General features: G+C 38.2%; 1 protein-coding gene across 10 annotated transcripts in view; it reads left to right on the forward strand.

Moving 5' to 3' along the window:
* Window positions 1–15,337, forward strand: part of SNAP91 (synaptosome associated protein 91) — a 125,830-nt gene that overhangs the window by 91,495 nt on the left and 18,998 nt on the right. For 3 of the 10 annotated variants that reach the window (XM_036318100.1, XM_036318099.1, XM_036318101.1), the window contains 8 exons: window positions 1,102–1,209; window positions 1,850–2,119; window positions 2,350–2,427; window positions 2,592–2,663; window positions 3,082–3,165; window positions 4,380–4,463; window positions 10,767–10,901; window positions 12,600–12,749. In XM_036318100.1, coding sequence (XP_036173993.1) covers window positions 1,102–1,209; window positions 1,850–2,119; window positions 2,350–2,427; window positions 2,592–2,663; window positions 3,082–3,165; window positions 4,380–4,463; window positions 10,767–10,901; window positions 12,600–12,749 — 981 coding nt within the window. The remainder of the gene's footprint in view (window positions 1–1,101; window positions 1,210–1,849; window positions 2,120–2,349; window positions 2,428–2,591; window positions 2,664–3,081; window positions 3,166–4,379; window positions 4,464–10,766; window positions 10,902–12,599; window positions 12,750–15,337) is intronic. The other 7 variants (XM_036318102.1, XM_036318103.1, XM_036318104.1 and 4 more) reach the window with 5 other exon arrangements.

The following is a 15,337-nucleotide window of genomic DNA, read 5'->3' on the forward strand; positions in this document are numbered from 1 at the left end:
CAGAAGCAGTGTTCTGGGGAACTCTGGTAGATGGGGAACGCGGTGTTTTAAGATGGGAAGGCTAGCCTGTAAGACACAGGTTCTACGTGGGTGTTGGTGCCCACTTCCCAGCAGTTTATTCTAGGCAACTGATGATGGTTCATTCCTTTGTACTTTGGAACCATAGAAGCTCTTCAAAAACCCCAGGATTTTTTTTTCTATAATTAACATCATCTGTTGGGGGGGAAAAAAAGCAACACATATTGGGAACCATCAACATTTTATAAATTGGGCATTTATAAGCTGGGTCTGCCTGTATTTTAATGGATTTTTCTAACTCCAAATAGAAGAACACATATTCTTAAAACATGAAACTATATTTTAATCCAGTGAAAGTAGATTATTTTCCAAATAACTAGAGCAATACAATATTTGAAAACAACATTAAATTTAAGTAAAAATAAAGGCATTATGGTGTCTTCCCCTAATTTTATTATCTCTTTATTTCTTTAAAACCAGTCCTTGGTTGTACCTGAAAATGCTTTTCAAGGGTTATGATGACCTACCTTTTATGAATACTTTGTAAACCTTTTGTATTAACAGTATAATTTCTCCTGTACTAGACTATAAAAAATTTTTTTAGACTAGAACTGTTTTACATTGCCATTGTATATTTCAATTTATTGGCATTAAAGAAGACATCCATGTTGCTAGAAACCACTATAGACCTCACAGTGATGTGGTAAATAAGTAGCACCTGGACATCAACGTTTAATGTCTTAAATTACATAATAAAGTTATTTTTGTTTTAATTTTCACATCCATTAATTTCTAGTGATACATAAAACATGCTTCTCAGAGCCCTTATACAATGAGAATCCTGTTACCTTTTGGGTCCTAATAGGCCTCACAGTATCGACACTGTACCACTTGCATGTAACTAACATGAAGGGGCGCAAAGAGTTGTTTTGTGACCACCAACAGTGCATGGGCCGTAAAAATGCGTTTTAAGAAATTCATGTTGTATAAGGGAGCCTTCTTCGCAATTTAACGTGGTTCTTTTACTATATTTCTTCTCTTTTTATTCCTTTAATTTCTGCTGTTTTAAAAACTGCACCCAAGATGCCTTTGCAGCTTCTCCCGGGGAGGCCCCTGCAGCATCCGAAGGGGCCGCCGCCGCAGCCACCCCAACCCCTGTAGCCGCGGCACTTGATGCATGTTCAGGAAATGGTGGGTTTCAAGTCACGAGCCCGTCTGTTGTTTTTCTGTCCTAATGTGAAACTGCCGTAGTTAGATGGGGCCATATGTGTTTCTAATTTTACTTTCTTCTGAGTAAAAAGTGTCATTCATCGTAGCTGACGAAATAATGCTGGCACTTAAAACATTAAGACAATGAAGTGCATACTTATCAAAATTGACAATTTCTCAAGATTGACAATTTTTATCAGTGCAAGTATGCCCTCTTAATGTTTTTTTATTCTCTAATGCTATATTGCGACTTTTCTGTAACACAGAGTTCAAATATATAGGCATGTTTTAATGTATTTTCAAAGCTATTGGATTACGTAAGGATTTGAAGAATAACAATCTCTGATGCTAGACTGTAGGCTAATCTTACAAGTACCTTGATATGTTTCGGTTTCTTAACTTGCGGTAACTGCTAAATTTTCTTTTTTTTTTTTTTCTTTAGAAAAACATCCTAATCACTGACCCCTGCTAATAGGGCAGTAGTTTAGTCCAAGCAGCCTAATGAATGCCTAGCTAGTGGGTAAATATCCATGTCAGGTGTCTCTTACCATAGTTATGATGCCAGTCTCTCGTCCCTTTCCGTAACTGATGCTGTATGTGTCTCCACTTTCCTTTCCAAAAGACCCCTTTGCCCCATCCGAAGGTAGTGCAGAGGCTGCACCCGAGCTGGACCTCTTTGCAATGAAGCCACCTGAGACCAGTGTTCCTGTAGTTACCCCTACAGCTAGCACAGCCCCTCCGGTTCCTGCCACTGCTCCTTCTCCTGCTCCCGCCATTGCAGCGGCCACTGCTGCTACTACCGCTGCTACCACCGCCACCGCCGCCACCGCCACCACCTCCGCCGCCACCACCACCACCACCACCGCTCCTCCTGCTCTAGATATCTTTGGTGGTAATTTTTTGTTCTTGTCATTGAACTCATTACACCTGGTGGAGTGAATGCTGGTACTTGCGATATACTGCATCCACAGCTATCACTGCATGCACACTTGGTAACGGAATGGTTCTCTAGAAACCATGTGCTGCTTTTGTCAGAATTCCCCAGACGATTAAGTCAGAACTGGAAAGTGATGCTGTTTCAGGCATCCAGCTGAGTAAAGGCATGTGTGTTCTTGGTCTTAGATTTATTTGAGTCTGCTCCTGAAGTCTCTGCAGCGCCCAAGCCGGATGCTGCTCCTAGCATAGACCTGTTCGGTACAGGTAAAGCCAAAGCCACCCACCCCTCTCTTGCGTTAGTTTTCCCAAACGTGTTGGTGACTAAGCTCTTTGTACTCGCCTGTGTGAATGCATTTGTTAGATGTTTGGCTTTGATTTCAGCTTTCTACTTACTTCTGCTTGGTTTTGGTTTGTTTCCCTTTCGGAAGATGCTTTCTCCTCTCCACCACAAGGGGCCTCTCCTGTGCCTGAGAGCTCTCTCACCGCTGACCTCTTATCGGGTGAGTCCTTTTGCCCCCATCAAGCCTTCAGATGTCCTGTGGGGGTCACGTGTGGAGAGGGCAATATGAAAGCGTGCAGTTTGTCTTGGGTCCTCTTAATAAAAAAATATCGCTTTTTAAAATCTCGTTCTTTGGCCCGTCACCAACTGAGGAAGGTTAATATTTCAAATCTAACGCAATGAAAAGACAAAACTTATTTTTTTTCACACTAAAACCTCTGACCTCAAGATGTCAAATTTTATTTTCTTCGGGAAAGTGTGTATTTTTAGATCCATTTGCTTTCCCTTAATTGTCGAGACTGTCTGCATTGTACCGCCTGCTGTTAAACGTGAAATCTCAAGGAGCCATTTGTCAAGGCTCACAGTTTCATTTTCCTTTGGGTGACGTGCGATGTTTCCTGTTGTGTGCTTCACTGCAGTGGATACATTTGCATCACCGGCTCCTGCAACCACTGCCTCTCCAGCAAAGGTGGATTCTTCAGGTGTGATAGACCTTTTCGGGGGTGCGTATCTCTCCTCCTTCAACACTTAACAGTCTTATTTTTTCTTCATAGTAGTTTATAGATCCTCCCTTTCATTTTTTTTAACCATGTGAAGTCATTTCCATCTCTTGAATGTAAACTCCAGTTTTTAAGATCTTTGCCATTTCTTTGCATCATCTTCATCCTCATCAGTTCATAATTTTCCGTGCATGGCCTAACAACTCCAGATGATTGTTTTTAACTTTTTGTTCATCCTTATGTAGAATCAGCTCATTTGAATTTCTTTCTACTGTTCTTCCCTGGCGATCCTGATCTGTTGGCTAAAGCAACATTTCTAAGTTCTTAAAGGCAATATAAAAATGCACTAAATTCAGAATTGAAAACAAACAAGCCGGTCAAAACTGAGCATATAAGCTCTAGATGTCATACATTATTTTGTAGAGTTTATTTATGTTGAGTTTGATGTTTTAAAATCCTTCCAAAGAATTGGAAGGTATCTCACTGATTTAAATGTATTTTCCTCTTCCTGTATATGTTATTTAAAGGCAGGAAACTGCTGAATTAACTCCTGAATTACTGCTTTGGATGATTTATTTAAAGTCTTCTGTTAGCAGTAAATGTACAAGGAAAACAATGCAGGATAGAAGTGATTTCTTCATGAAAATCCATAAGTGTGTATCTACTGGCTAAAATATTATCGTTAGCAAGTTAAACCCACACTAAGTATTCTGTGTGCCATGATGGGTAGGGTACACAAGGGGTGCAAAGATGTCACAGTTTCTGACATTCAGAGGCTCAAATATTGTGGCAAATATACATGAAACCTTGACATATGAGAGTATAAGAGGGCTGTTGCTGCTGCTTGAATTGTTTAAAAAATTTAAGTTTAATAGAGTTATAAATGAGAAAGTTTTATTACCTTTGGACAAAATTCTTAACACTTTGATCTTATTTTGATAAATGACAGGATTTAGTCCAAAAGTTTTATCCTTTAAAAAGTTATCTTACTCTTACAAAGGCGTTAATTCTTAACTATTATAGCACTCTTTTGTTTTGAGAGAATAAAGTTATCAGAGCATAATTCAATTCACTCTGTCATTTCACATATCCATAGGCAACTAGCTCACCGTACAAAGCTCCATGTGTATGCATTTATCTGCAAAACACTTAAATTACTCACTGTACTTACCATTTACACTCTTTTACTTTTTTGCTGCATAATGGATAATGGGTAGATGCATTTGGAACTAGTGCTTCTGAACCCCAACCTGCACCTCAGGCTGCTTCTAGTTCATCAGCATCGGCAGACCTACTAGCTGGTAATTAAATTAAAATAAAATGGTATTTTGTGGAAGTTAAGTTTGGATATATTTTTATAAGTAACAGCTATTATATAAATTTTAAGGTGTATGTTTTCTTTGAGATGTGAAGTTGAAAAACAAGACATTATATAATTGAAGGTTATTGCCCAGAATTTTATGAAATTAGTCTTAAAATCACATTTGTATACAAGCCACCACTGTGGCTCCATGGATGCTTCTAATCTGCCTTACTTTTAGTTAGCACATTTTTTTTGGTTTACTTTAGAGCTAATATGCTTATGTTTTAAGCCCTGGCTGGATAGCTCAGTTGGTCAGAGCATCATCCAAATAGGCCAAGGTTGTGGGTTCCATCCCCAGTCAGGGCACATACAAACATCAACCAATGAGTGCATAAATAAGTAGAACAACAAATCAATGTCTCTCTCCCTCTCCCTCACCCTCTCCTTCTCTCCAGTCCTTTCTAAAATCAATAAAAAATATTTTTAAAATATGCTTATGTTTGATCATTGATTCTATAATATATGAATCACACTAGGAGAAACTCTTAGATTTCCACCATTGGGTTGAAGCTGCTGCTACCTTTTAACAAGCAGATCATTTTTTAAATCTGTAAATCCCTGGAGTAATCCCAGTTCAACAGGACTATGGTGTGGAATCTAGTACAAGATGCCTAGAATTATTGCTCATTGCTAGGATGGGATAGATAGAATAAAAGGAAACATTTCAAGGACTCAAAGAGAGTAAAAGCCAACTGTTGTCTTTCTTGGAGGCAAGGCGAAGTGTGCTTAATGATAGCCAGACCTGGAAATTATGATTTTTACAGGCAAAGCACTTGCCCGTTACAAGACCACAAAAGTGAGTTTTGGGTTCTGGTTATCAACTCACAGGACACTGCTGTTTTACCTCGCTCTGACTTAACTTAGAAGGGTGCATAGAGGAAGCACAGCAGCAGCATCACAGAGGACTCAGATACCTAGATGCAGCCTCCTCTGTCCCTCCCCAGTCACCAGAAAGGATGCATTTGGTCATAATGTCGGTGAGGAGCTGGTGAGAATTTAGGTCCCATAAGCACAGGGAAGTCACCATGTCCAGAGACTCTCAGCTTAAATTCTCTGCTAGCCATGTAGCCTTTGATAGGGTGACTGACTCTCGTTTTAGAGTGTAATAGCAATGCTAATGCCAGATCTACCAGGGAACATTCATTATTGGGTGAGTAGTGAGTAATGGCCTCATCACCCTTCAGAGTTGTAGGACATTTGACATGACGGCAAATGCTTACTCAAGAGGCTGCATGGGTTATTACAGCCCCACTCTTGACCTTCCCTTCCATAAGTAATGCAAACTGGATATTTAACAATCTTTCCCAGGGGCAATGGCATTCTTTTATGTCTTTGCCATCCTTTCCTGCAAACAGGACATTCCTATTTGCCAAATCCACTTCATACCAGTGACTGCCAGCTGGTATTTTTCTAAATGACGAAGATTCAGGATTCCACTGTGGACTTGGAAAGTGGCAGATATGACAAGAGGCTGTGCATTTAACACAAACCTCAACTGGTTGCTTGGTGGGGGGAAAATACTAGCTTATCTGACTTTTCTCCTGGTCCAGATACTCTTCATAGCAGCTCCAAATTGGTCACAGAAACTTTAAGCTCTAGCTAAACCAGTACACTTAATTCAGATATTTAACAGGCTTTAAATGGAAGAATATGTTTTTAGTTAGCACAAACTATGCTGTAGCAATAAGATTTTAACAGGCTGCAGAAACAGCATCATTTTAAATGCCTTTTGAGGGGAAATGACCTTGTCAATTTTAAAATGAGATTAGTGATTATAAATTTTTGCTTTGAAGTTGTAATTAAGATTGAAATGGCATGAATAAAATCAAATGTTCTGGCTTTTTGCAGAATTGCAGGAAGTCCTTCTTTCTCTCTGGGTATTCTCTCCAAGTCATTGAGATTACTGGTACTATGCCGATATTATGCATATCTCAGAGTCTGGCTGGAAACTTGAGAGTTAAATTTATAGCAAATAAAGGTTAATATTTTACACAGTGAAGAATACAGCTGGCAAACTTCTCTCAATATATACCAGCTGAAAATATAGAGATTTGAAAGATACAGACAGATTCCTGGATGATGGGTATAAAAATGCATTATTAAGGAAGATCAGGTGTGTTGAAGGATATGCCTAACTTCTGAGGTTGACATCAAGCAGGAAAACCATATTCTTCCCTAACAGACACAATTCTGAGGTGACTGCATCGTAAGTCTGTGCTAATAAAGGAATGTGTCACATCCTATTTTTAATTCCAAAGGCGGGGAAGATATGAACCAGCCTTATGAGGCTCTTTGTAGTTTTACATTGTCTGCTAATCACAAGACACAAATTACTTTTTTAGCAGAGTCATAGTCCTTGAATGGATTTAAAATATAAAAATGTTCAGTGTTGAATTAATAACTTAACAATTTTCACTAAATGGGAAGGTCTACAGAGGGCCAATACTTTCAACCTGTGTGGGGCTGGAAAACAGTCTGAAAGTGTCAGACAAAATGTCTCAGGCTATTATTCTTAGCAATATTGACTAGCTCAGATTGATCTTCATAAATGGAATGTGTTGAGAACTGGTTGTACCACTGGGAATAATTGAAATGATACCATCTTTAACATAATGGAGCACATATGGGTAAGGAGACTATGTGTGAGAGTGTGTTTCACTACCAATAGTTTTAAATTTTCACTCGACTCAATAATATGATGGGTTTTGATATGTCTGCATTAATAAACCTTCACTAAGTGCATAGGCTGTTCCCTTTGAGAAAGATACATTTGTAAGACTAATCATCTGTGATAGAAGGCAGTGATTTTGTAAATGGTTGAGCAATCCAGTTATAGTGTAGGAAAGTTCAAATATGCCTGCAAGACATTCAGAAGCCTACTGATTACTACCTTATTTTCAATTCCATAGAATACTTTTCTTCTTAATGTAATTTATAACCATATTGAAAGAAAGATTAGTGGTTTCAGTTTATTATTTGCTTCTATTCCTGGACCCTAAAACTTTGCACTTAACAGAAGGAGTTCCCCAAACTTCTTACTAATGTCTATAATTTTGTTGTTTAGCTCTTCATTAAGAGTATAGCAATAGTTTTTCCTTTAAGATAATCAGTTGATTATTTTATGTCACTTTATACCTTTTTAATTAAGCTAGGTTTGTGAGGGCACCTACTTCATAACAACTGAGTATAATGGAGATCTTCCCAGATCTTTGTCAAATTTATAAACCTATAGGAAGGTACAAGTCTGGCATTACTCCTGACTGTGGGAAAGAGGCTGTGTAGTATGACAATGAACAAGTATCTGGAAGATTCCTGTGTGGAATCCTGGCTCTGTATTTGCCATCATTAACCTTGGGCAAATTACTTAACCTCTCTGGCCTCAGTTCCTTCATCTGTGGAACTTCATGGGGTTGGTGTTAGGATTAAATTAGCTAAAGTATGTTTTAGGTTGAACAACATAAAATTGCTGCTGTTGTAGGACCAAAATGGTCCAATATAGGAAATTCATGTGGTTCAACCTAATAAATGCATAGAACACTGCCTGGCACTTGGTGAGCCTCATGCCAATTGGTTTTACCCTTTAATGTCTTAGAGAAGGCACTGTTACTTTTTGTTGTTGTTGTTGAATAGTGTTATTTATTTACCTATGGAGAAAATCTACTTATATTACGAAGTTTAGCAGTACTAAGCAGATGAGCCCTGTGTCAAAGCATACATTTTTCTCCTTCTACTACTTAATCTTGGGTAGGTGTGTTAACTTCTCTTGCACCATTTCTTCCAGCCATGGAAAGATAGGATTGAATCAGATGATGCTAAGGCCCTTCCCAACACTAATATGATGTGATTCTAGGATATGTTGTCTTTTCTTGGCCAAGTTTTAAGAAGCTGAGCATCAAGTACAATTGTCTCCACACTCACCTGTAACAAGAAGAAGCACCTCATAGAATAATTGCCTAATAAGTACAGCCATATTCCAACTTTGAGGTGTGGGATGTTTCCAAAAAGTTAGCATTAACACCGCCTACCTCCTTAAAACCAAAATGGTCACATCCACAAAAAATAATTACTGTTGGTCTATCTTTGCTTCAGACTGATATTAGTTCTTAAAAATTTAAAGAATGTCTTTTCTTCAATTAGGAAAGTTCCATGATGCTTATGTCACTCCAATACTAAAATCACTTAAAGTGAACTTTAAAAACCACCTTTGAATAGGTAACAACTTTGCAAATTACATTTTTTTATACATATGCAAGGAAAGCTTAAACCCAAATCCATATCAATTTCCAGGAGCAACATGACTTGAACATTATTGTCTGCTTTAGAAAATAGTAACCAAAGAATTTCAGTGGGAGCCATTTTCAAACTTATAAATTGGTTTTATGGAATGCAAGCTTAAGGATATTTTTTGAGCATTCCTGATGTTTTTTTCATAAGCAGTTTCTGAAGAAGAGCAGATACGGCTAGATTAGAAAGGAATATATATACCCAAACTGAGTATAAAAAAAACTGGTAGTAATAAATTCTTTGATAATAGAACATCATCTCAGCTCTTACTAAGAATCACTTCACAAGTTGCATATTTTTGTACAGATGAGCTCTGCTTCTGCTTTTGTCTGGGGGTGGAGAGAAATGATTTGCTTCTAGTAGTCAAGAGATAAATATGTAATTTGAAGTTTCCTTACTTTATAATAGTCTGATTTCTCCTCACCTTTTATATTCAAACTAGAGGCCCAGTGCACAAAAATTTGTGCACTCGGGGGGGTCCCTCAGCCCGGCCTGTGCCCTCCTGCAGTCTGGGACCCCTCGGGGGATGTCCACCTGCTGGCTTAGGCCCACTCCTCGGGTGATTGGGCCTAAGCTGGCAGTCAGACATTCCTCTGGCAGCCCGGGAGCCCTCAGGGGATGTCCACTTGCCAGTGGGGAGCAGGCCTAAACTGCAGTCTGACATCCTTAGCACTGCTGAGGAGGCGGGAGAGGCTCCCGCCACCACTGCTGTGCTAGCAGCTGGCAGCCTAGCTTGTGGCTGAGCAGAGCGCCCCCTGTGGGAGCACACTGACCACCAGGGTGCAGCTCCTGCATTGAGCATCTGCCCCCTGGTGGTCAGTGTGTGTCATAGTGGCCAGTCATTCCCAGTTGTTCTGCTGTTAGGGTCAATTTGCATATTACCCTTTTATTATATAGGAAGTTTCCTTCACTCCATAAACATTAATACAGGGTTTCAGGCATTGTCTGACTATTAGTAGAAAAGGTGAAAAAAGAAGACACAGTTCTTGACATCAAAAGATCATCCCTGGGGTGGGGGTCGGGGGTCTGGGGGTGAGAATAAAGAATTATGATGGGGCTTGGGTGGAGCACATATGTACTTGGGGTGGGTGGGGTGGGGGTAGTTGTGGCTGATAACAGTATAAGGCAAGGAATCCCTCCCAGCGCAGGCATCTGACTCACTATGATGATACAATAAGCAGCAACCGATTTTGCAGAGATGGAGAGGGAACCAGAGCCAGAAGAGCTTGATTGCTATGCAAAGGAATCTGCACTCTATGACTCTGAAAGTTATGTGAATCCAGGGAAGGATTTTAGGCAAGTAACTTTATCAACATTTTCCACTCAGAAAAATCACTCAGGCTGCACTACAGAGACTGGATTGAAGGAAGTCCAAATGAGAAGCCCCATTGGGCGACTTTATGAAGCCTGAAAGCCGTGTTGGGCGAGCCTTCACTTGGCAGTAGCAGCAAGGGGACCAGAACATACGAAAGATATTAAAAAGGATTTGGTGGCAGAAAGAATGCACACATATTTTTCTGATTTTATTTTATTATCATACTGGTTCAGTGTGTACAACTAAGCGTTTTCTAACTACCTGGTATTGTGATTTGAAGAATCAAAGTTTAAATATAATGAAAATAATTATCTGAATTTTAACTCGGGTGAGACCCTCTTAGCTTTATGTGCTCTACTGTATTCATAGATTTGGTTGCCGCGGGTTCTCTTAACAAAGGTATATATTCTTGTGTGCTATCTTGTTTCCAGTTTACTTAAATCTCTCATTAATACATGATAGGTGTCAACATACTTGAAAAACTTATAATAACCTATAACTTCCCAGGTGTCATTGACTTCTCGCATCTACATGCATTCAATTCCTTTCCGTCTTCTATAACTTTTTCTGACTCTGTTTTTATGGCCTTTACCCATGGTTAGTTGTTTCTGCTTATATTTTTCTGAAACTGCTTTTTCCTAGGATTTGGGGGTTCCTTCATGGCCCCTTCTCCATCACCAGTGACTCCAGCCCAGAATAACCTGCTACAGCCCAATTTTGAGGCAGCTTTTGGAACAACGCCTTCAACTTCTAGCAGCAGCTCCTTTGATCCATCAGGTGAGACAGTGGTTTTCAAACATTCTTTTAATTTGTTCTGATTATAAAATAAACCGCCTAAGGTTAGTATGATAATCAGGAAATGTCTACGCAATACTGAGTGATGACCTTATTTTAAAAACCGTTCAATAAATAAATTCAGTAACTTAAGTGAATATTTTTAGTACATTTTGGTGGCTTTAAGAATAACTTTTAATTCCTTTCTGTGTTTCTGTTTTTAATTTTTCTGCAGAAGTCTAACTTAACACGCACACCATCTATTGCATGAGCTTACATGCACACGGTTTAGAGATGGTTAAAGGAAAACAAGTACTCTGTACTAAATCTTTGTACAGTATCTGAATGTGTGGACACTCCCCCTGCTGTTGCTTACACCCTCTGAAGCTTGCATAGTTCTTGGTTTTTTGAAGTTGAGACACAAGTAGTATTCTTTGCCTGCCTTTAACCTTTCATCCTGCTGTCATTTTGTTTGTATTCTCTTCCATTCTACTCTTCCCATGCTGGGTCCTTACTACAAATTTTCAATTGGTGAGTTTTTGGCAATTAAATGTGTTTCAGAAACACCCTAAATATATGCCCTGCCTGACAATTTGGTTGCTTCCATTGCCAGTGCCTAGTTGAATGCTGTTCTTTTTTTAATTTAGAATCATTGTATAGTAGTATGTATGGTAAATATGCATAGTTTTTTTTAATAAAAATTAACAACCACAAAATCTTTGACATGGATATTAGCAATAACTTATGCAAATCCCATGAATCTGCATTTTAAATGGTCTTCTTGTGTTCTAGGAACTAGACAAGTAGTAATTAGTTACATGGTAATCAGGAACCATGAATAATGGCATGGTTCCTAGTACTGAAATAGTGTTTACTTTAAATATTCCCTTAAAGTTAGAACCAAAAGTGAGTGCTACACTGGAGAAAAAAATTAAAATTCTTACTTCTAAAATATGGTCAACTGTTTTTCAGATACTTATTAATAGGTATTGACCATTATGTCAGGTTTTATTTCGACACTGATTTCATAGGGAACTAAGAGATTTGGCCTTCTTTTCTCATTTAAGAATTGTTTTAACTTGTTTATGTAACAGTTTCAACAAAGACTTTTTTTTTTTTAAAGTAAGCATTGTAGAACTTCAGAGTAAACCAGTTAGGCTTTGCTAAATCACTACCATTTTGAATAAAACATGTTTTAGTGATAGCTTTTAATGAGTAACCATGGCTACCAATTATTGAGTGCCTATGTACAGCAAATGTTATAATGAAGACATGACATGTATTACCTAATTTAATCTTTACAACAAAGCCATGTAGTAGTAGTAGTGGTACTTTTCCCACTTACAGATGAGGAAATTAAAGCTCAGACAGAAACTTTCTCAAAGACATACAGCTAGTGAGGCGTGTAGCTGAGTTTGAGCTCAATTCCGACTCCAAAGTCTGTGCTCTTTCCTGTACATTACACAGATTGTTTTCCATCTTTGTTCATGTTCATTAGTATTTCCATACTTTATGAGTAGACTTATGTAGAGATGTTCTTTTTGGTGTTATGGTCATGATAAGTGTGAATTACAAGCCTTCTTTTATAAGATTGTATATTCACTTGTTTCCATAGTTGTTTTTTTAAGACAGTTTTCCCTTTAATTTTCCATATGATCTATTTTTTTCAATTATTCTGAACCTGGTCTATTTGATTTCCAGTGTTTGATGGTCTAGGTGACCTTCTGATGCCAACCATGGCACCAACTGGGCAGCCTGCACCCATCTCGATGGTACCTCCTAGTCCTGCAGTGGCAGCAAGCAAACCTCTTGGGAGCGATCTTGACTCGTCTCTTGCCAGCTTAGTAGGCAGTGAGTCATATAGTTTTATTTAACTGAATCATGTGTGATTTTCCCCCTGTCTTTTCCTATGTATTGTTTCTGGATTCACTTGTGGGTGAGTGTATTAAGGAGTGTGCAGAAATTCTTAGTGCTTTACCCAGTACAGCTCCTTGGAAGGTAAGCAGTCTCTATACCGTAGTCTTACAAGCAGTACCCAGGCCATAATTAATAATTAATCTAAATTATCCAAGGTATAGTTAGCATGTGCAAGTATGAAGTCAAGTGCGTTGTGTATAATAAGTACTTAAGTTTTCATTTCATTTGGAAATGAGAACGCAGAATAACTTAAATGCAGTATGTTTACTAATTGAACATCCAAGTGCGTTTTAGTTATTCATTCAACAAATACTATTTATTGAATGCTGGGCATTCTTCCAGGCTTGAGAGAGAAAATTAGTGATCAAAACAGGTATAAATTTCTGTTTTTATGGTGCTCTGAAAGGGCACCAAAGACAAACATTAAACATTTTCAAATTGATAAATTCTATAGTGTGTTAGGTTATAAGTCCCATGGGGGGAAAACAGAACAGGCAAAGAGAGGTAAAGAGTGCCACAGAGTGGGGGTGAGAGTAGGCCTCACTGAGAATGTAAAATTTGAGCAAAGATTTGAAGGTAAAGGAATGAGCCATATGGATATCTGAAGGGGAACATGTGCAGGCTAAGGAGACAGCCAGTGCCAAGACATTGGGCAGAAGATTGCCTGGCATATTCAAGGAACATCAATCAAGGAGACTGTGGCTGGAGCTAGGTACATGAAAGAGAGAGTCTTGGGAGGTGAGGGCAGCTATGATAAAGACTGGCCTTTTATTTCAACTCTGAATTTGATTTTTTTTATTAAGGTGAATGGGGTTAGCATTGCAAATACCTTTCATTTCACTTGAGGCTGTATCAAAAGTTTAACATATCATTTATACACAATTTTTTTCTATCCATTACCCTATGGATATACTTTTGCTTTCCATTCAGCATCCTCAGTCTGGGCATCCATGAAAATGCTTTGATGACAGCCATAGAGAGATTATTCTAGTATTTCTTCCTACTCTAAAATATTATCCCACTGATGGGTAGTCTGCAGTGGTCACTGCTTTTGCTGGACACTATAATATACCACCCAGACCCTCCTTCAGAAATAGAGGATTTTTACCTCTAGCTTCTGAGAGTGCCCTCAGCACACAGCTCACAGATGCTTCCACCTTTGATATTTGTCTCAGCTGAAGAAAGCTGACCAATAGCCAAACAATCTTGATAAAGAACAAATTTGAAGCACACTTTTTAATATCAGAACTTATACAAAGCTATAGTAATCAGGACAAATGGTACAGTATAGACATAGAAAAATAGGCGAATAGCATAGAATGAAGAGCCCAGAAATAAACCTCACATACAATGTTAAATGATTTTCTAGGTTTGCAGGACCATTCAGAATGGGAAAAAATACTCTATTCAAAAAACGTGCAAGTCAAATGGATAGCCACATGCAAAAGACTGAAGTTGGGCCTCTTCTTTATACCATCCACAAAAATCAATTCAAAATGAACCAAAGACCTAAATATAAGAGATAAAACTATAAAACTCTTAGAAAAAATCTAGGCGTATTGACCTGGGATTAGGCAGTGACTTCTTAGATATAATACCAAAAATAGTCAATCAAATAAAAATAAATTAATAAGAATGCATCAAAATTAAAAACTTTTGTTATGAATGATACCATTAAGAACCCACATAATGAGAGAAAATATTTCCAAGTTATATATCTTATATGGGACTTGTATCCATAATCTTAAAGAACTCTTACAATTCAGTAATAAAAAGACAAATAATTTTAAAATTGGCAAAGGATTTGAATAAACATTTCTTCAAAAATGATATACAGTGTCCCACAAGTACATGCATAGATGTTGAACATGATTGGTCATCAGGAAAATACAAATCAAAACCACATTGACAGACCATTTCACACTCACTAGGAATGCCATTATCAAAAAGAGAGTAACAAGTGCTGGCAAGGATGTAGAGCAATTAGAACTCTCAGCTGTTGCTGGTAGGGAAATAACATGATGCAGCCACTTTGGAAACAGTCTTGTAGTTCTTTAAAATAATTAATTCAAAATGGATCATAGATTAAATGTAGGAGCCAAAACTATAAAATTTTTAGAAGAAAATGTATGAATAAATCTTTATAACCTTGTTCTTAGATATGACACCAATAACACAAGCAACAACAGAAAAAAATAGATAGATAGGGCTACATGTGATACCATTAAGAAAGTGAAAAACAGCCCTAGCCGGTTTGACTTGGTAGATAGAGCATCGGACTGCAGACTGAAGGGTCCCAGGCTTGATTCCAGTCAAGGGCACATGCCCAGGTTGTGGGCTCGATCCCCAGTGGGGGGTGTGCAGGAGGCAGCCAATCAGTGACTCTCATCATTAATGTTTCTATCTCTCCCTCTTCCTTCTTCTCTGAAATCAATAACAATATATTTTTTAAAAAAAGAAAAAGTGAAAATCAACAGAATGGGAGAAAACATACATCTCATTAGGGACTTTTATTCAGAATG

Source organism: Myotis myotis, unplaced genomic scaffold (genome assembly GCF_014108235.1).
Source record: "Myotis myotis isolate mMyoMyo1 unplaced genomic scaffold, mMyoMyo1.p scaffold_m19_p_7, whole genome shotgun sequence".
NCBI classification, from domain to species: Eukaryota; Metazoa; Chordata; class Mammalia; order Chiroptera; family Vespertilionidae; genus Myotis; species Myotis myotis.